Source organism: Hyaena hyaena, unplaced genomic scaffold (genome assembly GCF_003009895.1).
Source record: "Hyaena hyaena isolate Hyena2069 unplaced genomic scaffold, ASM300989v1 scaffold_323, whole genome shotgun sequence".
Lineage (NCBI taxonomy): Eukaryota > Metazoa > Chordata > Mammalia > Carnivora > Hyaenidae > Hyaena > Hyaena hyaena.
The window spans coordinates 1,387,046-1,413,613 of NW_024080956.1; the positions used below are offsets into that span (position 1 = coordinate 1,387,046).

At 34.4% G+C, this 26,568-nt stretch overlaps 1 protein-coding gene across 3 annotated transcripts in view; it reads right to left on the bottom strand.

The window, feature by feature from the left end:
- The window catches only part of NCAM2 (neural cell adhesion molecule 2), a 505,403-nt gene that overhangs the window by 189,914 nt on the left and 288,921 nt on the right, over nucleotides 1–26,568 (bottom strand). For 2 of the 3 annotated variants that reach the window (XM_039248946.1, XM_039248947.1), the window contains exons 3-5: nucleotides 22,889–23,095; nucleotides 20,768–20,911; nucleotides 15,627–15,764 (exon numbers count right to left, since the gene is read on the bottom strand). In XM_039248946.1, the coding sequence (XP_039104877.1) occupies nucleotides 15,627–15,764; nucleotides 20,768–20,911; nucleotides 22,889–23,095 (489 nt within the window). Of the gene's footprint in view, nucleotides 1–15,626; nucleotides 15,765–20,755; nucleotides 20,912–22,888; nucleotides 23,096–26,568 lie in introns of those variants that run through there. The other variant, XM_039248948.1, reaches the window with a different exon arrangement.

Below are 26,568 nucleotides of genomic sequence, written 5' to 3' on the forward strand. Positions count from 1 at the left end.
TCTGTTTCACAAGACACCTAGAATGTTAGCCACATTTCAGTTCACAGCTCTGGCTCTTTCAGAACAGCTTTGTGAGACCCTGCTATCAATAGTCCACTGTCAAAACTGGAATATAATTAAATTCATTAATTTAATTTCAAAACAAAATGCGTGGGCAAAAAAGTTTAGACATAGATCTGCAGATACAAAATGATTCTGAATTCAGTACAGAACAGAGATTGCAATATTTTGAGGTCAGGATTTCGATATAAGTAAGCAACATCAAATGAAACAAAACACACTGCTAACATTATTCAAATCATTATCATTCTCTGTAGAATTGTGTTTGCTACACTGAAATATATATGTATTTCAAAATACAAAATGTCTGATGCAAAAATGTCAGCTTCCAGCCAAGATGTAGAAAAGGGTACTCAATTTATCCTACTAACTAAATGAAGTAAGAAATCAGATTTACTGTACACAGCAACAGTTTTCAAGACATGAATCAGTCAACAAAGCAGTCAACAGTGATTTCTGAAATACAGGAAGAAATGAGTGAGTCCTATTACTGTGCCAGCTCATTGTCTAGAGAGTTCCTAAGCTGCATTGCAGGCAGGAAGAGCCCAGCTGCAGGCTGGCAGTCTTCCTGAACCAAGGCAGGGAAGGCTGGGGCTGGCGGGGGGGGGGGGGGGGGGGGGGGGGGGGGGGGGGGAAGGGGGGGAAGGGGGAGGTTAGGGTGGCTACAGTTCACAGGGCAGAAAGCCAGCAGTGAGAGCTTCCTGAGTTCTGCAGTGAGTTTCCTTGTGGTCTTCAGGATGAGCACTGCTGAGTACATCCATGAGAAGAAACTCCTGAAGCCGGGGAAAGAATTTCCCAGAAGATTCAGGAGAAACAACTTCCAAACTCAAACAGAAAAAAGAATAGTTTTTATTACCATGAGCTAGAATTTTGCCTTAAAAATGATTTTTAAAAAATCACCTCTAAAATATGTCGAATAAGGAATTTAGAAAGATTTTAACCTCACCAGTGGGACAAAATTAGCTCTGGACTATTTCGATCCCACCTAACAAAACTTAAAAGCATGAACTGAAAGGATTAATGTTTCCAAGTAATTCATCTGCATTCCTGAAAAAGATCTAAAATATTTAAGGAAATACAAAAACACTGAGCACATTAAAGGAGTAAAAAATCCACAAATTCTGGCATCCAAGTTAAAATTGCTCACCATGAATAGAAGCAGGAAATATGAGACATGATGAGGAGAAAAAAATACAATCAACCAAAAGTGACCCAGAAATGGCACAGTTGATAGAATTAGCAGACAACAACATTAAGGCAGTTACTAAAACTGCATTCCGTATGTTCAAGACTCTAGAGGAAAGGCTGATCATCTTACAGACTTAAAGATGCTTTAAAAATCGAATTTATACATGTTAAAACTACCACATCTGAGAGCAAAATGCACAATACAGGATTAATAGTGGATTAAAAACTGCAGAAGAAAAGAGAACTTGAGAAAAGCAACAGAAACTATCTAAAAAGTAACAGAGCAAGAAAAGTAAATGAATAGAACTTCTGAGAGATGTGGGGATGTTCAAATGGCCTAGCCTATGTGAAATTGGAGTTCTAAAGGAGTGTAGGACAGAAAATAACATGTAAAGACCTAATTCAAGTTTATCAACAAAACCCAAATTCAAGAATAATGAAGAAAATGACACCAAAGTATATCATATCCAAAGTGCTTAAAGCAAGTGATAAAGAGAAAAATCTTCAAGAATCTAGGAGAACTAGATGGATGGAGCACTTTAGGAACAGAAGCAATAAATAAGGATTGGGATGAACTTTTCATCTGAAATAACTCTGACCAAAGATGGTATTAAAGACTCAGGATTTTTAAGTTACTGACAGGAAAAAATAAACAAAAACAAAAACAATTTTCAATTTAGAATTCCATACTCAGCAAAATTTTATTTCAAATATGAAAGCAAAATAAAGATTTACTCAGATATACAGTTGCTTAAGTAAATCATCACTAGCAGACCTGCACTGTATGAAATGTTAAAGGAAGTCATTCGGGCATTTGAGAACAGATACCTGATGAAAATCTGGATATACGCAAAACAATGGCGAACTCTAGAAATGGTACAATATCAATACATACAGAAGTTTTTCTTTCTTTATGAAAGTCACCATAACAGCTCATTGGCCGTTTAAACAACTGCATATATAAGAGGGAAAAGTAGTATTATTCTCTACTATTATTCTCCTCTGTAGAGGTCAATGATCTTTGCCATCAAAAGGTCATTGATCAATGCCATCAATGCCGTAAACCTAGCCATTTATAAATATGCCAACTTAAATGGCAAAAGGAATCTGCAGTTAATAATTAATACTATAGATATTTGGGACTCAGTAGGTTAAGCAAGCATCTGACTTTGGCTCAGGTCATGATCTCGTGGTTCGTAACTTTGAGTCCCGCATCTGGTGAACCTGAGCCCCGTTTAAGGTGAGCTAGTGCCCCACTTTGGCTGAGTATTACAGGCCCTGCTTCAGGTAAAGATGAGCCCTGCTTCTAGTAAACGCAAGCCCCGCTTCAGGGTGAGCTCCACTTCTGTCTCTCTTTTTCTCCCTCTCTCTCTCTGCCCTTCACTCACTTGTGCCCCCCCCAAATAAATAAATAAATAAATAAATCACAAAAGATTATAGACATTTAAATAGGAAAAGTATCCTAGATAATCCAGGTGAGGCCAATTGCAGGATCCCTTAATAACAGAACTCTCTCCAGCTGGAAAACAAAACAGAAGGAGGTGCAGCAGAAGGGAAAGTCAGAAATATTCTAAGTTTGAGAAGGTTTTACTGTACCATTGTTGGCACTGGAGGAAGAAGCTTGCATGTAAGGACCAGAGATGCCCCCCAAAGCTCAGGACAACTTTTTTCTGGGTGAAATCTAGCAAGGAATTAGAACTTCAGTCCTACAACAAAAATAGGACAAATTCTATCAACAGCCTGAATATTAGAAGAGATTCTTCTTCAGAGTCTATAGCAAGGAGCACAGTCCTGGTGATACTTTGACTGTGGACCTATAATAAATAGCTTGAGTGTACCCAAGCTGAGCTTCCTGGGATTTTTGATCTGTAGAAGCTATGAACTAATAAATCTGTGTTGTTTCAAACCACCGAATTTGTGGTCAATTGTTACCACAGATGGGAAACCAATACAGGGTTTACAGTTTATATAGATGTAAAACATATGATGATAATTGGACAAAAGCTGGAAATGAGTACTGTTATTCAATGTGTGAATAGCATAACATCACTGGAAGGGTGACTGTGAAAACCAGTTACTAAAATAACATGGCAATGATTCATAGTTAATGATCCAAGACAGAAAATTAATTGATTGATACAAAATACTCCAAAAACATAAAGGAGTCATAAATAGAAGAAGGGAACAAAGAAGAGTTAAGGTATATAGAAAACAAATAGCAAGATTTAAACCCAAGTAAATCAATAAGATATTTAATATTAACTGTGTAAATACTCCAATACAAAGTGAAGGACTATCCTAATTGACCATGAAAAAAACAAACGAGAAAAAACAACGCCAAACTGACTATACACTGCCTAATCTCCCAATGATTAAATGGTAAATTCATCAGAAAGACTTAATTCTAAACCCTTATGCATATAACAACAGAGCTTCAAAACTCATGAGAAAGAAGCTAACAGAACTGCAAGGAGAAATAGACAAATCTATAATTTTATTAGAGATTAAACAGCCCTCTCTCAATAATTAATAGAGCAAGTAGACAAGAAGTTAAAAAAGATAAAGAAGAATTGATCAACATTATCAATAGACCCTAAGGTAACTGATTATTATTAAAATTCTAACTAAATCAGCAAATCACATATTTTTTCTACTGCATGGGGAATACATTCGGAAAGATCTAAATCAAAGAAAGTGGGTTCTTCAACCATATTAGAACTAAATTAGAAACTATGACAGAACAATATTGGAAAACCGTCATATACTTGAAAACTAAATAACACAATTCTAAATAACCCATAGGACAAATAAAAAATCAGAAGGGACATTGCAAAGCATTTGAACTGAATGGCAAGGTATACACAACATCTTAATAGTTGTGGAATGAAGTTAAAATACTACAAATTGGGAATTCTCAAGCATTAAATATATACCTTAGAAAAGAGTTTTCAATTCAGTGTATTCAGGTTTAATTTTAAGAACATGGAAGAGATGATGAAATTAAACCCTAAATAAGTAATAAAAATGTAATAATAAAGACCAGATTAGCAATTGATAAAATTTTTAAAAAGGTGGAACCACTAATAGAACACCAAATCAAATAAGTTTCTTTAAGAGACCAATATAACTAGTAAAATTTCAGCCACACTTATCAGAAAAGAAGAGTGAGTGAGAGAGACAAAGTGAGAGAACAAGAGACAGAGAGACAGAGAAAGAGGGGTTGAGAGAGAGAGAGAGATTGAGAGAGGTTACAAGGTGGCAATACTGGAACTGAAAAGCCAAGATTAGTATAGACTCTAAAGATATTAGCAGGATAATAGAGGGATATTGTGAATAATTTTATGCCAAGCAACTTAGATGAAATGGACAAATTCCTTAAAAGGTATAAACCACCAAATTTCACTTAAGAAAAAATAGATAACTTGAAATGAATAGCATTTATCTATTAAAACACTGAAATAGCAGTTTAAAATCTTCTTACAATGTAAACTCTAGATCCATATGGCTTTAACGATGAGTTTTACTAAATATTTAATGAAAAAAAAATTAAACCAAGCACAAAGTTTCCCAATATAAAGAAAGTTCTTTCCAATTCATTCAATGAGGCCACTAATACTTTGGTATCAATATCAGACAAAGGCATAACAAGAGAATAAAACAACATAACAATACCTTCTAAGAAGACAGATGCAAAAATTCTTAACAAAATTTTAAGAAATTAAATCCAATGTTATATAAAAGAATAACACATCATGGCCATGTGGAAACACAAGATTAGTTAACATTCTAAAATTGAGCAATCTATTTCACCAACTTAATAGAATAAAAGATACAAATTATGTTACTAACTCATTATTAGATTCAGAAAAGAAGTATTTGGAAAAATCTGGAATTAAATTTTGATGGAATGTCCCCCCAATCTAGGAAAAGGTCACTTTTCAACCTGATAAGGAGCATCTCTGAAAAACCTACAGCTAACCATACACTTAATATTGAAAAAAGTGAATATTTCCCCTGAAAGATTAGGGTCAGTGCAATTGAAATCTCAATAATAAGAAAATAATCCAGTAAAAACAAAAAGTGGATTAAAGATTTCAAAAGGAAAGTGAGACATGGCAAACAAGCATGAGAGAAGATGCTCAACATCCACACTACAAACCCTTGTCTAATCATAAAAGGTCTGATCTTGGGAAGTTTCACGGAGAATGTGGAGCAACTGAAAGGCCAATACCCTGCTTCTGGCAATATAAAATACTACAGCCATTTTGGAAAGCAATTTGGTGGATTTTATAAAAGGAAAGATAAAAACATACATATCATATGATCCAGCCATACTTCTCACAGGTATTAACCACAGAGAAAGAAAAGCACATATCCATGCAGACTATATACAAATGTTTATAGCAGCTTTATTTGTAAGACAAAAACTTAAAACATCCCAAGTAGTCATTTGGGTAAACAGAAAAGCAAACTGTGAAATATTCCTAAAATTGAATATTACTTACCAATAAAAAGAAATGAAATGTTATTGCACGGAACAGCATGGATGAATCTCCAAATAATTTTGCTGAGTGAAAGAAGTCACTTACAAGAGTATATACTGCAGGATTACTTTTATACAAATTCTGAGAACATTTGTGGGTAATGAGTATATTCACTTATATTCACTATCTTGATTGTGGTGATTGGTTCATATCATATATATGACATTCATATATATATATATATATATATATATATATACACCATTTTAAATATACAGTATATTATATATATAACTCAATAAATCTGTTAAAATACATGCAAGATAACTGAAATTGTATTTGAAGACTAGTAGTATAGTGAGAAATGTCTTCAAGGTAATAGTAAAAATATTTGGATTATTAAACCTAAAGAAAATAAAAGGTAAGCAGTGGTAATTATCAAACAAAATGCCTTCTGTGATTGGGATAATGATACTTTTGTATAAAATAATTAAAACTGAAGAAACTATTCCAAAAGTTGTTGACTGCTTTCTATATCCAAAATGCTGTGGTATTTCTTGATGCTATAAAATATTACCCTTGTTCTTAAAACATTAATGGTCTAGTCTCCAATAATTTCATACATAAAAATGGATAATTTTAAATCAGTGTGAAATGTATATTGATAGAGAGATTGTAGAGATGGAGTTGATTAACAGCTCAGCCAGAATAGTTCTAAAATATCTTGGGGGGTACTTGGATGTCTATTATTCGACTTTTGACAAAGATAAAGGCTTTGGAATTTGTGATGAACCAGAAACCCCCGCTTAGCAATCCCCCAAACATTTCCTGTACTAATAGTTTGTACCTGGACTACACAATTTGTAAAACTTGGTTTAATTACTTAAGAACCCCCCGTGAGAGCTTCTTTGAGATTCCTCAGTCAGATCTTGGTGGTTCAAGATAAAAACCATCTTTGTGTGCAAGATCCTTGAGGATATCATACAGGGAAAGGTCCCCTGGAGCCCTGCCTGAAGTTAATCTGCATCCATTTTCTCTTGCAGCACCATATTCTTTGCTTTAAAATAAGACTTTTATATAAGCATATCCTGCGGAATCTGGTGAGTCCTTTCAAGTATCTGAACTTGGACCAATTTTATAGAGATGAACCTAGTGCTAGGAGGTCTCAAGGGAAGGAAGTCACATAATAGGGCAGATAAACTTAAGAAAAGCTTGCTAGATGATACTTGAACTAAATCTTATGGGGAAAATAGAAATCAGGCTGGGGTGTGTGTACATGTCTATGTGTGTGTATGTCTACGTGTGTGTGTAAGAGATAGAACCCTCATTTTACATAGAGATTGCACACACATGAATCCTAGTAAAAGTAAGTGTATCTTCATAAAGGGGCAAACCATATTTTACTTAAAAATACGAGAGAATTGATATTACTTACAACTGGGTGTTTATTTAATTTGTATCTAACTTAAATAGAATTCTTTCTGTTTCTTAACTATGTTTACTGTTAAAAACATACATGCTCTGGATACCTATGGCTTTCACTGAAAGCCATAGGATATGACGCAAAAAAAAATAAATAAATAAATAAAAGCAAGAGATACTGATCATAAGTAATCAGCAGTATGAAGAAAATAGTGGCATTGCCTCTTAAGTTATTCTTTAGCGCAGCACATTCTGAAGAAGAGAATCATGAATATCATGAATGTAATTTAGACACTAATTGTCCTCAATGTCACTCATCTGCACAATGTCAGATAATATCTAGAAGGTGTATTTTACTTTACTGGTTCCATGAAATGTAAAATATTTTCATTCTTACAGTATCTTATGGCCACTAAAAATTTCTTGAAATTTTCCTTGTTGTTTTTACAAATGGTTTATTAACCAAATGTTAGAGAAACATCTCTACATGACCAGCAGAACACTGCCATCCAGGGGATAGGTTAAGTTCAGAACCAGGATCTGATTCAAGACAAGAGATTATTTTGCCTTCTCTTATAATCAGAGATTGAAAATAGGTTGTATATATTTTTCTACAGCCTTTCAATTCTGGGCAAAAGAGAAATACAGATTGAAGAAAAGGTAAGAAACTATATTAACTTTTCACTCCTATTATTTATATTGAAAAGACAAGCAAAGAAAAATGTCCCTAGATATTCATAGGTGATTGATCTTCTCTTGTCTATCATCTATCTCTCTGTATTTCTATAGGTAGAAATGAACAGGGAACAGGTGCTTTCTGACTGATAAAAAAAGGCAAAAGGCAGGAAAAAAATTCCAAACAGCTGGGGAAGTCCCCGGTGGACCCACATGCACTCTCCCTATAACCAAGGTCCTATAGCAACCTATTTATGATATTTATGATACATTTACATTGAGGGTTTTAACCACCTCCCAGCTGGGGAAGGCTGCCAAGACAGTTCTGACAAACTTCCCTCTGAACAGGTAGGAGACCCTTAGATGACTGAAAGCAAACCCAGTCAGAGACTGCCCTAACTATGACTCATAACCTATGCAAACATAACAAGAAAAGACAACCTTGACCCCGGTTGCAGTTGCCACCTTTTGGCCTGCCAGGTGTCTGATCTTGAGAATGTACTTTCACATTGCCCACTGTTAAACACTTGCTTGCTTGCTTAAGAGTTTGGCTCTGAATTCTTGGCCAAACTCAAGAGCCAAGGCTGGGGAACAGGACTCACCACTAACACATGTATCACATTTTCTATATTATGGAAATTTCTAAATGTTGGATAGGAGTAAAAAGAAAAAAAATCTTCCTTATATTCCCAGACTTCTAATTTCTAATCTTTTATTATTTTATATATATATATATACTATATAGTAATGTTTATTTTTGAGAGACAGGGACAGAGTAGAAATGGTGAGGGGCAGAAAGAGAGGGAGACACAGAACCCGAAGCAGGCTCCAGGATTGGAGCTGTCAGCACAGAGCGTGCTATGGGGCTTGAACCCACAAAACTCAAGATCATGACCTGAGCCGAAGTCAGAGGCTTAACTGACTGAACCACCCAGGTACCCCCCAGACTTCTAATCTTTTAAACTTAATGGGATTACTAGGGATAAAAATATTTAATTACATATTCTGATGTTGACAAATGATTATTTATTGATTCTTTGAATTATTTATTACACATTATTGCTAAAATTAGAAATTCATTCATAAGTTGCAATAATTAACTGCTTTGAACGATTGATGCAACTGTATTAATGATATACAAGAGGCTATTTCACTGTCTTTTATGTTTCTATATTTCCTTTATGTTATATAACATTGCATAAAATTTAAAGACAAAACTTTTGACATTTTTTATAAAAAGAAAGTCCTTTTCCCAATTTTCTTAATTTTAAGAAATGACTAGAAGTGGATAGGAATACAAAATCGATGCCTGAGGGCCACTGCATTAACAAAGTACACTCACTATCCATTCTGACAAGTACTTGCACAAATATCTTCTGCCATTGTCACTTACTGTTGACTTAATGTTCAAAGGAAGACTAAAGACACAATTGCTTTAAAATTATACTACTAGGTATTTTTCATTCACTCTAAATTGTTCCTGCCTCCATTATCCCAGGTTTGAATCGGCAATTAGTGGATCAGTCTTCACAAATTTACAAAAGATTTGGAAAATAGTGAATCATTATACTTTAAAAGAGCATTTTATAAAAATAACTCTCTATTGACCATATTTTAAATTTAAAAGTTATTTCGAGGTCTGTCATTTATATGAACATTTTCTGAGTAGTTTTAGAGAACATTCTACTTAACTGGCTAGGAACCTAATGTAGGAGAATTGAGCATGTGTTAAAAAGAGAGAAATGATTTTGATCCTCTTTAAAGAAGTGTATTTGAGATTTTTGCAGTAGTGTGTATGTGGAGGGCTATATAATGTGATTATGTAGTAAAAAGAGTCCAGGAATTTATAGAAAAGATGGGCAGCCAATTCATCAAATATGTAATAATATAATAAGCAATAATAATAGAAGGAAGGCAGCTTGATGGAAGACTTGTAAAAACTTTTTAGACATGTTAGAGTGCTTACTTGAAAATCCAATAAAGAGCAGATGTAAACACATAAAACTGTGGAGAAATATTTGAGAAATGTCCAGAGTTCAACCATGTTTGCTAGAGAATGGGAGCCAGGTGATTAGAAATAGAATATTGAAGTCATGTGTCAAGCTCAAATTATCAACCAGACATATCTTTGCATGAATTTATCCATATCCTAACTCATTTTGGACTCATTTACTCCAGGCTCAGCATAAATATATATCCTTTTTATGTGCAAGGTATATCTTCCTTATAAATGTCTTAAAACGCCAACCACTTCCTCTATTCTTTACTTCAACACTGTGATATATCCCATTTAACAGATGATCACAATAAGCTGAAGTAACAATTCCTGTGCATTTCCTACCTTCATTCTTCAGTGAATACAAAAGTACATTTATCCTTCAAGTCACTGCAGTATGAATTTTGTCCAGGCTATTCAGATGATTTCATTGACCCTAATGTCTCTCATAATCTCGTAATGGTCAAATTCAGCAACGATATTTCAGGTCTCACTATGTGGGTCACTTTTGCTTGCATTTGGCATTCTGGAATCCTAAAACCCACACTAAAAGTCTTCAAATTACCCTTGAGTGCTATAGTTTCTGTAGCATATGTCTAACACGAAGGCTTTTCTTCAAATAATACCTGATGATACACCTTACCCTTCATTTCTTTGTCTGTTAGCATAGGCCTCAATTATCTCTCCCTTGAGCTCCCTTCCTCTCCCTGCCTCCATCCTTCTGCCACTTTCTTTGCTCTCTAGTTTAGATGCCTCATAGAAGAGAGTCCATAGTCGTCCACGATCTGGCTCTCCGGCTCCCCAGCTCTATCTCACCAAATCCTACCATCACTCCCCAAAATATCACATTCCAGTCACAGTTAAATTATTGGATCTTTTTTCACATCCTATCTCTTTTTGCTTTTGCACAACCTGTTCTATTTGTCCCTCTGTCTCTCTTTCTCTCTATTCTACAAGGTAATGTTTTCATCAATAGACTTATCTCAAATACCAAGGAAGTCTCTCCTTAAGCTACATTAGGTCCTCCTTCTTATTATAAAGTAGTCTCTGAATATCTATAAAATTGCCTTTAGTATATGCTTTTGTATCCAGCTGCCCTACAAGCAATAAGGGACTCTAGTAAAGTTGATTATTTTTTTTAAATTTTAATGTATTATTTATTTCTGAGAGAGAGAGAGACAATGTGAGCAGGGGAGGGTCAGAGAGAGAGGGAGTCACAGACTGAAACAGGCTCTGGGCTCTGGGCTGGCTGTCAGCACAGAGCCCGAGATGAGGCTGGTACCCATGAACCATGAGATCATGACCTGAGCTGAAGTCGGATGCTTAACCGACTGAGCCACCCAGGCACCCCTAAAGTTGACTATTTTAAGTTATTAAGATAAAACTCAAAGTGCCTTGAGGGAAATGATGATACATTAAGCCTGATAGTATTCTGAGCATAACATAGAGTGAAACACATAGCAAGCACTTCATATGTACCTGTTGAATTAATATACAAGTGCAATATAAATTAATGCTGAAACTGCAGTAAAAAATCTTCAGTTGGATTTCCAATTGTCTGATAAAGTGATAAGAAAATTATACAAAATGATCACCATCAGGAAAAAGTGGGATTTTAAGACATCTGCGGCACACTCAGGGAAGTAAATTCAGAAGTATCCCTATGTCAGATAGTATTTAATTTGCTTATTTAAGGAGGAAAAAGCCACTGGCATTTAATTTGTCTGCTTTTCTGCGATAAAAAAATGATTCTAAAATTCAGGGCTTATAAACGTGCTTTACTTCTTATTTATGTTATTTGTCTGCACCTGCAGATGAGCTATGACTCTGCTCCACATGACTTCATCATGGTACCCAAGGTGAAGGAGAAGTCTCTCTTTGGGTCATGCTAGTTTCATGTCAGAAGGAAAGAATGTGATGAAAACACAAACAAAAATATGTGATTCTTCTTGCAGCCTGATTGATTTCAGTCACCATGTACATCGTTCGGCTATGTGCCATTGGCCAGAACAAGTCACTTCATCAACTGGGTGGGGGTGCACACTCTCCCACTGGAAGCACCACAATCAACATTTCAATGAGCAGCAATACATAACCTCTTCAAGGGAAGAAAGAGAAGTATCTCTAAAGCAAACTACACATAGGCATTAAGAAATATGATAAGAAAGTCATAGAAGGAGTTAAGAAAAAAGATACTCCTAACACTTAGTATAGCTGGTACCACAGAGGAACCTAGCAAAAATATCTTTCACTTAATTATTGAAACAAAAGAGTATGTATTGTAAGAAAAGAAATATGATGGAAAAGTTTTCAAGAAAAGAAATATGATGGAAAAGTTTTCAAAGAGCAAAAAATAGGAGAAAGAACAGAGCTGTATCCAGAGCCAAGATCTCACAAGGAAGCAGCCAATATACATAAATAGTTGCCTGGAGCCTTTGGTCAGGACTCCTGGACACTTGAAGGGGAAGGAGAGAAACAAAGGAGGTCCAGGATAAAATCCAAATCATGATAAGAATAGGTAGCAATTAAGAGAGAGGGCTCACAACATAGGCTGAGGAAAAGGTCATAGAACAGGTCTAATTTGTAGTTGAAGAAAGATAAGATAATGTGGATAAAGCTATTGCTTTTATTTTACCATTATTTTTTTGCGGCCTCGAACTTTTCACTGAAATACCTTCAAGAGGTTTAATAAGAGAGAGATATTAAGAAGATATTTTTAAGGTAAGCTCAAAATTGAAAAGCAGGAGAAGAGTCAATACGACTGGATCAGAATGACTTTTCTGGCTGAAATAAAGGCAAAATGTGAGAGCAAAGCACAGATGAACTGGTGACATTAGTGAATGCACTCCCTTGACAGGGTCCAAATGTATCATCCAGAAGGGGAATAAATTGATGGTTGATTTTCGTGAACACTGTTATTTTGAAGAAAAGTGATGCCAGGAATTCTAAGGTATGAGAGTTTTTGACCATAAAGGGAAAATGTGACTAATTAGAATGAGTGGAGATAAAGCAGTGTTTGAGCAAAGGTCAGATTAGGATCTGTAGTTGATTCTGTGAGAGGAAATTGGGGATGTTAAAGGAGAATGATTGCCCTTTGGGAGGATCAGTGTGATGCAGACAGAACAGAAAACTACCTATAGGACTCATGTGAGTGGCACAAAAGAACAGAATCCAGTGTTTATCCACTTGTGAACTGTGACATAATAGGAACAGACATACAGAACAACTAAATATTCTCATTTGAGTGTTTACCATGATGGATTAGAAGATTCAAACTTTGTTAACTGCAAACAGTTTGCTTCCTTCAAAATAAATGTAATCATATATGAACATTCACTGGTCAACTACTATGGAAACAGATTAGGATATTTATAAATATGTTAAAGTATTTAAAGCATTCATTTAATAATATTAAAGGTATTAAAAATACAATAGCAAAATAGCTAATAAAAGGTGAATATGCTATGTCTCCAGATATCATTTTTTTAAATTAAAAACATTAATAGTTATGCATTTTGAAAGAGAGAGAAAGAAGAGAGGGGCAGATAGACAGGAGGGAGAATTCCAAGCAGGATCCACACTGTCAACCAAGAGCCCGACATGGGGTTAGATCCCACGAACCCTGAGATCATGACCTGAGCAGAAACCAAGAGTTGGATGCCTAACCAACAGAGTCCCCAGGTGCCCCTCATTTCTTTCTATATTAGAGTTGAGTTACTGGTAAAAATATGTGCATGATTTGACAAACATATATACATACATATATAACATCTAATAGTAAACATTACATACTGCTTCCAAAACTTTACAAATAATAATTAATATTGTAATTCCCTTTTTATTATTATATTTTTATTTTTTTAATTTATTTCAGAGAGAGAGACAGCATGAGCAGGGAAGGGTCAGAGAGAGAGAGGGAGACACAGAATCGGAAACAGGGTCTAGGCTCTAGCTAGCTGTCAGCACAGAGCCAGACACAGGGCTTGAATCCACGAACCGTGAGATCATGACCTGAGCTGAAGTCGGATGCTTAATTGACAGAGCCACCCAGGCGCCCCATGTAATCCCCATTTTAATAAAAAAAAATACCAAATGCAGGATTTGCTTATGACAAAATACATTTATATATGGCAACAAAAATTATTTTGGAAATAAAGCACATTGGAGAGTGAAGTCAATAATTAAACTAAATAATGTAAGTTATCTTTACTGTATACAATAAAGACAAAATAGTTTAGAGATACTTATAGATAATAGAAATGTATGAATATGTAGACACATACCCCCATTTTAAAACTATTCTTCAAGCACTGAAATCCTCCACCTGTGTGGAAGGTCAAAACCTGCAGACTATGGCACTCTTAATAAATACCAGACTCAGAAACTCTAAAAGAGAAAAGCTTCTCCTCTGAATGCCTGGCACTTCAGCCTCCTCCATGGGCATAAGCAATTTCTACAAGCCTGTCTAGTTTCCCAGTCATTAATATCTACTCTATTCCATTATATTATCCACAAATCCCAATTAATTATAGACTTGGAGAAGGAGAGAAAAAGAGAGCAGTGTTTTAATATTCTCTTTCTCTTTCAGCATAAACTTTGTGGTTAAGCTGCCTTTACTGTAGAAAGGGAAAGACCAGTCAACTCTTTTAGATGCATATGAGATTCCTAGTGTTCTCCAGTCTTAAAGAACTGCAGAGCTAGTTCATGGCAGGATAGGGACAAGATACAGAAGAAGACACAAGTTTATTCCTCTCTGTCCCAGCCCTAATTCATAGGAAACATATGACTAACTTCTTAAATTTATATTTTGTCTTTTGCATAAAGAAAAAATGACATTCTGCTTATAGAACCCTATGAGATTATGGTTCCCACTAACTTGTCATTTTAAAGCAGAAGAAAAACCAAAAGTGCATTTTGTGCACTGTTATTGCTAATATTTCCATATGGCTGAAACATGGGCTACTCATGGGTGAATGTTAGAGAAGAGGGACTGGTGATCATAAAAGTCATCCAACACCATGAAAAGTGGTTTTGATTTTGTCTCAAAGTTAAAGAGAAGCACTGACAATTTTAAGTGATGAAAGGGTGGATGGAGAAGTTGAATTATGGGACTGAGAGCAGAGGAAACAGCTTGTAGCAATTCAAGAAAAAGAAGAAAAACAATTTGAAAGGGCAGCACTCTTATCGAGGGCGTCATGGTAGAATGTATTTGAGAGATGTTTAAAAAAATGTGTTGCGTATGTCAATTATAGATTAGAGTACCAAAATGGAGACAGCTAGGATAACATTAAAGTATCTTCTGGGATTATAGAATGTCATGTTAACACAGGCAGAAAATACAGCAGGAGAAGCCAATTTGGAAGAAGAGATGTCATCGTGATGCCATAAACTTAGTTATTAATCTCCTTATGGATTCAATTATTAAATTTAAATTTGAGAAAACCTACACAACTGTTTAAGCCACCAGTTTAAGCCACCAGTGATTCACACAATTTAAAAGTAAAGTCTAGTATGATACTTTACTATGTTTCACTTGGCATTCTTTCAACAACTACACAGCCAGCAAAAGGCAACCACTCCCTTAACAGAGTAGAAGAGTATAAAAAGATGACAGCATTAAAGAAGTCACGGATCCTGCCGTTGAGGCTACAGACAGCATCACAGATGTGACCATAGAGATGGAGAGATTTCCTCCAGGTATCAAACAGGTTATTAAAATGCTGTATTTATATGGTTGCCTTTTTAATAAACTTATTGCTAAAATGCACTGATAAAATATGTACAAATTATTCTCTGCTTACCATTAACAATAACGATGATATCACGGAAGTCAATTTCTCCCCTAGCTTCCACTCTTCCTTCACACCTGTATATACCTTCATCACTCTTATTGATGTTGAGAATCTGCAGATTATTGTTGGCTAGCATAGCAAAGCGATCTAGAAAGTAAGCAAAGGGGAGGAAATGATATCAGTAATTGAAAGCAGAGTCCAGTATGTTCTAAATTGCTAAGAGTTAAAATATGGCACTTGTCTGATACTATCAAACTTTTCATCAACAAACAAATTCAAATTTGAAAGTAAAATGTAATTTCATGGCTTCAATTTTTCCACCACACTGCCTTGTTACACCTTTTTTTCTAAAATACATTCAAGACTTTATTTCCACATAAAATGGTTAGGCTATTATTTTCCCCTTGGTACTTTGAATGCAGAAATGATACACAAAAGAACAATGCTGAGAGATTAGATATTGCAGACATGAAGATATTTTGACTGCAAATATGTAGCAACTCGGGTATGGAAAAGGATTAGAAAATTGAATAGCTTTCCCAATAATTAAACTAATAATTTTGTATACCCTGAAGAGGCAGCTAAGTGATACAATAATATTCAAGTCATATAAAGGACATATAAAATGGCCATATCTTAATTTAGTTGATTTTTTTCCTAAATGCAAGATAATCCACTTTAGTTATGAATAGATTACTTTATTAACTTTATTTCAATATTCCATTTTATGTGTGAGTGTATGCAAATGAATATACATAAATATAAGCTGTTACAGGGCATGCATTAGTTGATTGCTTAAAGTAATCTGGCTAGTCTTGGCATCATCCAGCCTGACGGTGTTTTCCATTATGTCTGGTCTGGTTTTTTTAATCATGGCAATTTTGTTGCAGTGTTAGGATCTTTTCTCTACTTATCAAGTGAGTAAGAGTCTCACATCTAGTCCACTTTAAAACATGTTGTAAATGCAATATCCTAAATTTCATCAATTAACATATCATTGAACATCATCTTTTTGGTATGTATAGTATTTGAGATACTTTGGTAAATAAGAGAGACACATCCTCAACGCCCTTGAACCTTTTGGGAAAGTAGAAATGGCATTAGTTTAAGGTGCTCCGCTCTGGGATATATACTGTTATATTATTAAAGGTTACTTTTTGGATCTATTTCAATGTTTACTGCTCTTCCCCTATCTGCTGGCTTGATAGACAGGTTAGGGTAAACACGGAAGACACATGAGAAAAAGGTAGAGCCTCCCTTAGCCTGGATCGTTGAATGGATGGGTGGGGCTGCTGACTGGACATAAACTGCTATACCAGGTTGTTTTGGATTCAGTTCAGATTTGGGATTCATTTGCCATAGCGATGCCTTAATGAAATTTCTTAATGCCATACCAATTCTAGTTTGGACTACAAATACAAATAGGGGAATGATCAGAATATGAGAGGACTATGTTTAATAAAGGTAAGCAAGAAATAATTACTAAAGAGTGGAAATAGGTAGAATCAGATGCTCCTAGAAATGGAAAGTATTGATTGTAGAGCAAGTGACACATGATTTTCAGCTCAGGAAGTACATTAATAGTCCCCCTATCTATGGTTTTGCCTTCTGCAGTTTCATTTACCTGCAGTCAATTGTGGCCTAGAAACAGATGATCCTCCTTATGACATTTTATCAGGACTACATCACAATGCCTACAACATTCACCTCACTGCCTCTCATCATGTAGGCATTGTATCATCTCACACCATCAAAGGAAAAAGGGTGAGTTCAATACAATAAATTATTTTGAGAGAGAGTAGCCATACTCACATAACTTTAAATACAAAACATTGTTGTAATTGTTCTTTTTTATTATTGGTAATTGCTGTTAATCTCTTAATCTGGTCATCCTTGATTTCTCCATCTCCCTCCATCTACATATCCAATTAAATCTCATGTAGTGTCACTTCCCACGTTATCATTACTTAGTCTAAATCTCCTTCTCCTTCAGCAATTACTTCATTAGGATTTGAACCATTATCAATGCCTGAAGTTTTGCTCTGACTACCATTCAACTCATTCTTCTCACTGAAGCACTAATATCATTCTCAAATTCATATCAGGTTATGTTAATGCCCTGATTAAAATGCTTTAGTAATGTTGCTTTTGGATAAATTTCTTAGCAAAAATGTCAAATTCATGATGACTTGGCTTAAGAATCCTTTTCAGTTTCTTATCTTATTAGTTCTTAATGCAAATTCTACTTTATATTTATCTATTAGTATAAGTATTCCAGTTGCACTTATTCATAAATTTTCATTATAATGAACTTATTCCAGTTTCTAGGAAGCACCATTCATGGTGCTTTTCACCTCCAGGCCACTGCAGATGGTGTACTCTCTCCTGAAAAGTCCCCCGACTTAAGGGTTACTTGTCTCGTCCACAGGAACCTTGAACTCCCACCTCTGCCCTAACAAGTTGAGGTATTCTTATCTGCTATCATTGCACTTTCCTTCTCACAGATTTCAACATACTTTGTTTTCACTGATTTATCTATTAATCTTTTCTACTAGATTATTAGCATTTGAAGGCAGTGAACTTGTTTATCAAGTTAACTATGAATAACCACCATGTAGCATGCTAGATGTCACATAGAATTTTCAACAACTAGTTCAAAAGTAAATGAATTTCTAACTGGAAGAAGATTACATAAAAAAAATCTTGAACAAGATGATTTTATCCACAGTTTTTGATGCAAAAAGGTATTTCACTTGGCAATGATCAAAGCATTTAGAACATTTTAGAGATAACTTGAAAACTGGCTGCGGTAGAAATGGGCATCTGCAATACAACCCTCCATTGAGAGGGCACTAAAAGTCAGGATTTTAAACTTTTGTAGCAAAGTGCCACATTTACTTCCTAAATACTTAATTTTTAGCAGATGGATTATTTTCAACAAGAACCACAAAAAACCCCCACTCAAAATATTCTAATGGAATTTTAATAAAGAATACCTGCCACACAGCTGCTACCAAAAGCATAGCTAATAAGTTGAACATTTCCCAGCCTTCATTATTTCATCCGGAGCCTGAAAAGTTTACTCACTCACCACATTAAGGATTCAGAAAATTACCTGGATACAGGATACACCATATTCTTCTAAATCCCCTTATAAGTTTTTTCATGGTTATAAACCTAATCTTTTACATTAACTTTAATAAAGGGATCATACAAGGTATTATCAGATGAAGAATATTATTTCTTGTAAAGTCACTATGAATGTACAAGTTGACCAACAATTAACTATGTGGCAGGTTCCTCTGATATTAAAAGGTTAGAAAAGCTTGTCCTTCCTCACAATTCATCTAAATCCTTTATATCCTAAAATTAAAAAGAAAAAAAAAAAAACGTCATTTATTTTCTTTGCTTGCCATGCAACTCAGAACTAGGTTTCATGCTTACTCTAGAGTAGTCCCTTCCCCTACATGGGATTCTTTTATTCTAGATAAAGCCTGAGGGTCTATAATTTTAGTAAAACTTATTCTCAAGATTTAAAAACTCAACGAGAAGAAAAGAGAAAGATCAATGTCATTTTGCTGAGAACCTGATAGATACACACAAAAAAAATATATTCATTCATTTAACAAATATTTATTATGTGCTTAAAGTCTTTGAAACTCAAAAGCATTGTTTAAAATGGACACAATAACCCTCTTTTACAGATACAGAATCTGAATTAGATACAGAATGGTTAGAAAAGTTATTCAAAGCTTCAGAGCCAAGGAGTTGAGACATAATGGAATTCCACCTTCAAATACTTCTATACTGGAGAAAACTGTGTGAGCTATGGTTCAAAGCAGTGTCCCTCCAGCACTATCACACTGGACCATCAATCTTGGCTTTGAGGCTTTTGTTCTTTGTGTCTTTTAAAAACTATAATTCATTTCAAAACCTTCTTGTAATTAAGGCTTACAATAAACCAGATGCACACTTGAAGCCTAAGATGAGGCAATTTTAAAATGTTTAGACATTGTCATTTAACTGCTATAAAAGAACTGCCTTTTCTTTATTATTGAGGGTAAAATAGCTGAAAGTACATTGTACAATGTACTCATGTGATCTGTTAATAAAATATAAAGCAGTTATCCTAAAATAAAATAAGAGGAAGTAAAGTACTATTTCTTACTTATTATAATAGAGAAAAAGAGAATTAGTCAATAACTGACAAGCACTGAAAATGCTAAGACCAGAAAAAATTTTTCTTAAAAATTTAAAAAGACTATTAAACATGATTATGATACATTCTCTGTACATACTCAAAAATAGATACTATCTGCTTTCTCTCCTTTATGCTATAAAAGTTTATCTCTTAGAAACACATAACAGAATCATCCAAGATGGAAAGTATTTAAAAAGATTCAATTATTTCGTATCTCTGTGCAATGCAGGTGCATTGAAAAATATTCTAAATTGAAAATGCTCCCAATGCACAATGGTAAAGTAGCATAATGTAAGCAAATTATGCTTTCAATTTCAGATGTCATATTATTCTGGAATTTTAGCTCAGTCTGAATCAAAATTATGAAGACAATTTGAATGAATGCACTTTTCTGTCTATTATCCATAAGCATCTTACCATAATATTTAGAACATGTAGGTGTCTTTGAAAGAACAGTGCCAGAATAATAAACAGGATTCATATGGATATTATTTTAAGCCCACCAGATCATGTATAAATTGTAATATATAAAATTTAAATGCATCAGGATTAATTCCTTCATTTACGTATTATCCTTCTGCTGTTTGTACTAAGAATTCTTGAATAGGATAAGGGTCAGCAAACGTTTTCTGTAAATCTCCAAGTGATGAATATTGTAGACTTTGAATGCCACACCATCTGTGTCACAACTATTCAACCCTCTCCACAAAGCAGCCATACAAACTATAATGGTCAGGTTACAAACACAGCATAGGGGCTGACTTTGGCCCAAGATCCATAGTTTGCCAACACCTATTTTAGAGCTTGAAGGTTCTCATAACAGTGGTTTGATATTTGGGATCAAAATATAAAAAAAAGAAATTTCTATATTCAGTCATGTAGATTCAGTCTTTTTAAAAATTGCAGTATTATGAGAACATATAATTTAGGGAGTTACCAAAATACTAACTGTCGGAAATAGCGGTGACTTCCTCATTATGATACAACCAGCTGACAGCGGGGGCAGGTGAGCTGCTAACTCGGCAAACCACTTCTGCATCCTCTCCTTGTTTGAATTCTTGAGGAGATACCACTTCTCTGAAAGTGAGTTTTTCTGTATCAAGAAAGTAAAACAAACCGGAAAAGTATTATTGTTCACTTCTAAATAACGTATTCCAAAATCTGTGTGGATTGATGCCATAATAAAATCATTAGTTAACTCTGGATCTCAAGCCAGATAATGTGATTCCTCAAGTCAGTAACTTCGCATCTCACTGAGAAGAACGTTCAAAGTCCTCACAATGCCATACTAGGTCCTATGCAAACTAGAGTCAGCCCCACAACTCTGATCCCAATATCTACTCTCTTTTCTGAGTCCCTGTGATCCAGACAAACTGTATTCTTGGCAATTTCTCGAACACTCCAGGTTTGTTCCTCTGCTTGGGCATTTGTGCTCCTTTGAATCCCTTCATATTTCTGCTGCACCTTCACAGGTGAAATAACCATCTCTCTTCCCAATTCAACTCCTCTATCTCTTTACCCCCTAATTACCTTCACTAGAGAATTCTACAGCATGGTTATTTAGCATCTATATATTGTTTATAAGCTCATTCATTGTTTGTCTTTCTCCACTCACTAAAACAGAAGTACCAAGTAGCCAGTGACATTTTCTGTTTTAGTTGCTACTTTCTAGGACCTTGAATATTGTCTATCATGTAGCAGACACCCAGTAAGTGTGTTGAATGAATGAATGAACAAAGATATTTATGCTTGATGAGAAATTTCCACAACAGTGATTCACTGTTCTTGCCAGGGGTGAGGAAAGTCATTTCTTTAGTTTACAAACAAAACACCAGCTACCTTCTTTTGCATCACTCAAAGGAATGAAAAATCTTTCCAAATACTATGTCCATGAAATGCTCACTTCAATTTAAGTTTTTCTATTTATCAAATAGGTATAGTAGGAATCACATAAACAAGTATACTCTCTTTTCTTAAGGAGCCTAGAAACTAAAAGGAGTTGGGGGAAAGTCTAAATCAGGAAAAATGAGGACAATACTGTCCCAACAAAATGCCCTGTGCATCAAAGAGGAAGTCATGCCTTGGGAATGCTTTGTCTTTTTTCTCATGTCTTATTTCTAGAATAATAACAACAATAATAATAAAGCTGTGGGTAAAGGGTATCTTATGAGTTATTATTTCAAACATTTTATAAATTTTCATATATTTTTCATTAATGTGTAGTAGAAATACTATTGCATTTGAATTGTGAGGCATTATTCTAAGGGCTTTATACAATATTAATTGATGTAGTGCTCAAAAATTTCTATGTAAGAGGTAAGTACTACTATTATATCCATTTTACAGATGATGAAACTGAAGACAGAGAAGTTAGGCAATTGCTCAAGGCCACAAAATTAAGTGATACTGCCTGGTTTCAAACCTAGGGAGTCCACAGGCTTCATTCATAGTGTTCTTAAACAGGTTAACTATTCCTAAATGTAAGAAGGAGGAAGGAATGTAGAAAAATGTCGATCTTAATTCCAAAAATCAAGTGTAAGTATGGAAAACCATGTTAATGAAAATTTTGTCGGTAAAGAATCCAGTTAGGTATTATTCTCCACTAAATGAATTTCCAGCTTTTTCTGTGTCTACCTCTGTTTACCGACCCTTCCTCAATTCTCATTCTAGACTGGTCGCTGCTATCATATATGTAATTTCATTTATTCTAATCCTGACCTTTTATTTTAGAGTGAAAACTACTTCTGATAAATTCCTTAAAACTAAATAATCACTGTTTTCTATTTACCCAACAAATTTTTAATGGCTGGAGAACATGAAAACATTTTCACCTCTATTATTGTACTCCAGAATTGGCTCCATCTATATATTTATAATAAACTATTTCCTATTATCTATTCCATGTTAGCGACGCACCATAGCAAAATATAAATAAACTGATACTTGTAATGGTATTAGAACATCTTCCAGCACATAGCTCTTCATGAGTGTTAATTTTTATTAAGCACATTATTTATGCTCAATTTTTATACTACCGCAATTTCAATCAACTAATAAGTGCATAACTTACGGTAAATTTCCAAAACAACTGTGGCTTCTTGTGTCTGTCCTTTGGCGTCTGTTGCTTGACAGCGATATATCCCTGCATCCTCTATATTTGCATTGTAGATGGTTAATCGTGATCTAACACCTTCCTTTTGCACTGCTACCCTCTGTGTTGAAATTATCTTCTCTCCTTGAGGATTGTACCAATCTATACTCTCAGGTTCACCAATTGCTGCAGAGAGCCATGGAAAAGAAATGTTTGAAAATATGTCTCAAGTGCTTGTTTTGGCATTGACATTTACTATTATGTAACAACTTTTAACAATTTAGACAAAAATGTAAATAAGAGAAGGCTGGAAGTCTCCAAATCTTACAAAATTGAAAGTAAACACAAATGTTAGCACACATGTTCATCCTTATTTATCCAATGTTGAGAATTCAGTCCTGTTTGCATAAGCAAAACCCAAAAGTTCTACAGGAAATTTCCAGTACGGTAATTCCACTCTGATAGTTGAAACTTTACCATAGCAATTTATGAATTATTACTACAGTTAAGTTATGAAACTGCATTGGCCACTGAGTCGGATATTAATTACATGTGACATATATCTGAACAGAAACAAGATTACTAACATGATTTCATGTGTTCCCAATTCTCTTTGCTAGGGTCAGGAAGACAGTACGTTTTCCCTGATAAAGCACAGCTTATAAAAATGTAAATCTTACGCAAAATAAACTCTGGCTTTTGATAATACTGAATTTGGAATTAATTTCCCAGGTTGTTAAACTTGCACAGATAAGGCCAATGACTCTTTTTAAAATGAAGGCCTAATCTCTTTTCTCAACTAAAATGAATACTTTCATCATTTTAATCTAAACCTGTTAACTATTTAATCATATGATAATTAGAATGCATTGAAATGATACTTATACTGCTAGGCAATTGCAACCAAATCATTACAAGGTAAACATTTATTTAAGGTTTCCAATTCAGAATCCAGGTTATTATCCTCTTCGTAAAAGCTGAAGCTTCCAATGTTTGCTTTTATTCATCAAAAGGATGTATTTCACCTAACTACTTGAAAGATAATTTGTGGAACCAGTATACGCTATTAACTCAAAAATATCAGGGAAAAAAATGCATATAGTTAACTAACATCTGCAGGACCACTTTGAAGAACATTTTTTCTTCTTATACTTTCCCAAGAAATGGCTTTAGAAACAAATTATCGTGCTTTCCGTATCAAATTAGACGTGCTTGAGCAAAAAGTATGAAAGAAACTTTAGTTAAATCTTAAATGGATCTTAGTTATGTTAGCTTCAGTTCTTTCCAGACAGAGCCATAAAACCATAGTGGTTATGGGATAAATCATTCGGGGAAGTATTTGTTTTAATTCCCATCTCATAGAGAAGTTACAAATGAATAATTTAAGTGAACATCATTTTAAATTTGAACAATACAAAATATCATTTTATGTAATAAATTATATAGAACATTCTGTGAAATATTTTCATTCTTGATAATATACTATAAATTTCATTATCATGGAGAGTACTCTGTATTTTCATAGAGCAGCCATTATTCTCTTTTTATGACATCTTTAATATATAATTTCCAGTAAAACTTTTCATGTTATTTTATTAAGACTGGACTACTGGATATACTAATAAATAACATCATAACTTTTATTTTCTTAAAAATGTGGTATACAAATTCATTTGTTATTTATGACATAACCGTATTTAGCTCTCTGAGGGTCTGACTACTTTCTAATGTAAATTTAAGACATTTATTTTACTGAGAATAGATGCGTATGTTTTAGTGTCAGGAAACTATCAACTTACTCAGCCTTGTAGTTAAAAAAAAATACATATATATATATATAAAATAATATATAGAAAATATATATGAAGCATTTCTGTTTGCAAGTGTTTCCCACATCTTTAGTTTTAGATTCTGCTTTCACTGTTGTATTTAACATATATAAGACCATTTCCATGACAAGCGTATGGTTCTCACTTTCACATCTTTGTATAAAAGGAAAAAGATGTTTAATTATTTTGTCTTATTTTAAGAGTACCATTTTAGTATCATTGAATGATGTTAATTCATTCTTTTAAAATGATTCCTTATTTTGACCGTATGTAATACCTACAGAGGTAATAACATTATATAATGTTATATATAGTATATATACTTGTTATATACAACATACATATTTGTTGTATATAACACATCTAAGAAAATTATACAATTTCATTTACAAGGTTCATTTTTATACTATTTAATTATTCTGTGATTCTGTTACACAGTTGAGCAGTGCATGCTCATGTGTGCATTTGTGTGTATAAAATATGAAAAAGATTTTAAAACAATGATCTTCACTCTATTCCAAAGCTCTGCTGCCATAATATATGATGTTGAACCAATATCTCACTTGCTCTCTTTCTTTCTTTTTGTCAACATGCAAAAATATTATCAATAGACCTAGCAATTCAGACCTTTAGGAAGGCAAAAATATGAAGAATCATGGCCTCTATTAGTTTTTCATGAGATATGGTATTATATATACATAATATAATGTAATACATATTATAGTATATTACATATGATTTATAAATATGTTATAACTGTTTCTTTCTTTTTTTTTTGAGAGAGGAGAGAGAGGGAGAGTACAAATATAGGGTAGGAGCAGAGACAGAGGGAGAGAGCCAATCTTAAATAGATTTCGTGCTCAACTCAGTGCCCACCGCTGAGCTCGAACCTGTGAATGGTGAGATCATAACCTGAACCTAAATCAAGAGTCAGATGCTTAACCGAATGAGCCACCCAGCAACCTGTAAATGAATATTTTTCATAACTTTAGGTTTGAAAGCTTACATGCATAAAAATGAATTTGATGACGGGGCGCGTGCGTGGCCCAGTCAGTTAAGCGTTCGACTTAGGCTCAGGTCATGATCTCATGGTTCATGAGTTCGAGCCCTGAGATGAGCTCTGTGCTGACAGCTAGCTCGGAGCCTGGAGCCTGCTTCAGATTCTGTGTCTCCCTCTCTCTCTGACCCTTTCCTGCTCACGCTGTCTCTCCTCTCTCAAAAATAAATAAAATATTAAAAAAATGAATTTGATAAATATAAATAGAAGTACAATGTGTGCGTTTGTGACTTGTACAGTATGCTGAATTAGAATCTGTTGCTTAAGTATTTAAATGTCTTCTGAAAAAGTTCTGCATGTGCATGATTAAACTAAATTAGATCCATATAATTATGATATATGATACTTTTGATTAATATCTACAAAATTCTTGCCAAAGTTTTGCTGATTAAATATCTAATATTTTTTAATTCACTTCTCATAAGGACAGATTTGATTTGCTTTGTCCTCAAGTTTTCATTCAGGTGTAACTATAGTGCAGTGTGCCATATCTAATTTATTCATTGCATATTTTTTTTTATTTTTTTTTAAGGTTTTTATTTATTTCTAGGAGAGAGAGAGAGAGAGACAGCGTGAGCAGGGGAGGGTCAGAGAGAGAGGGAGTCACAGACTGAAACAGGCTCCAGGCTCTGAGCTGGCAGTCAGCGCAGAGCCCGACGCGGGGCTCGAACCCACGAACCGCGAAATCATGACCTAAGCGAAAGTCGGACGCCTAACCGACTAAACCACCCAGGCGCCCCATTCATTGCATATTTAAAAAGATAATTCAGTTA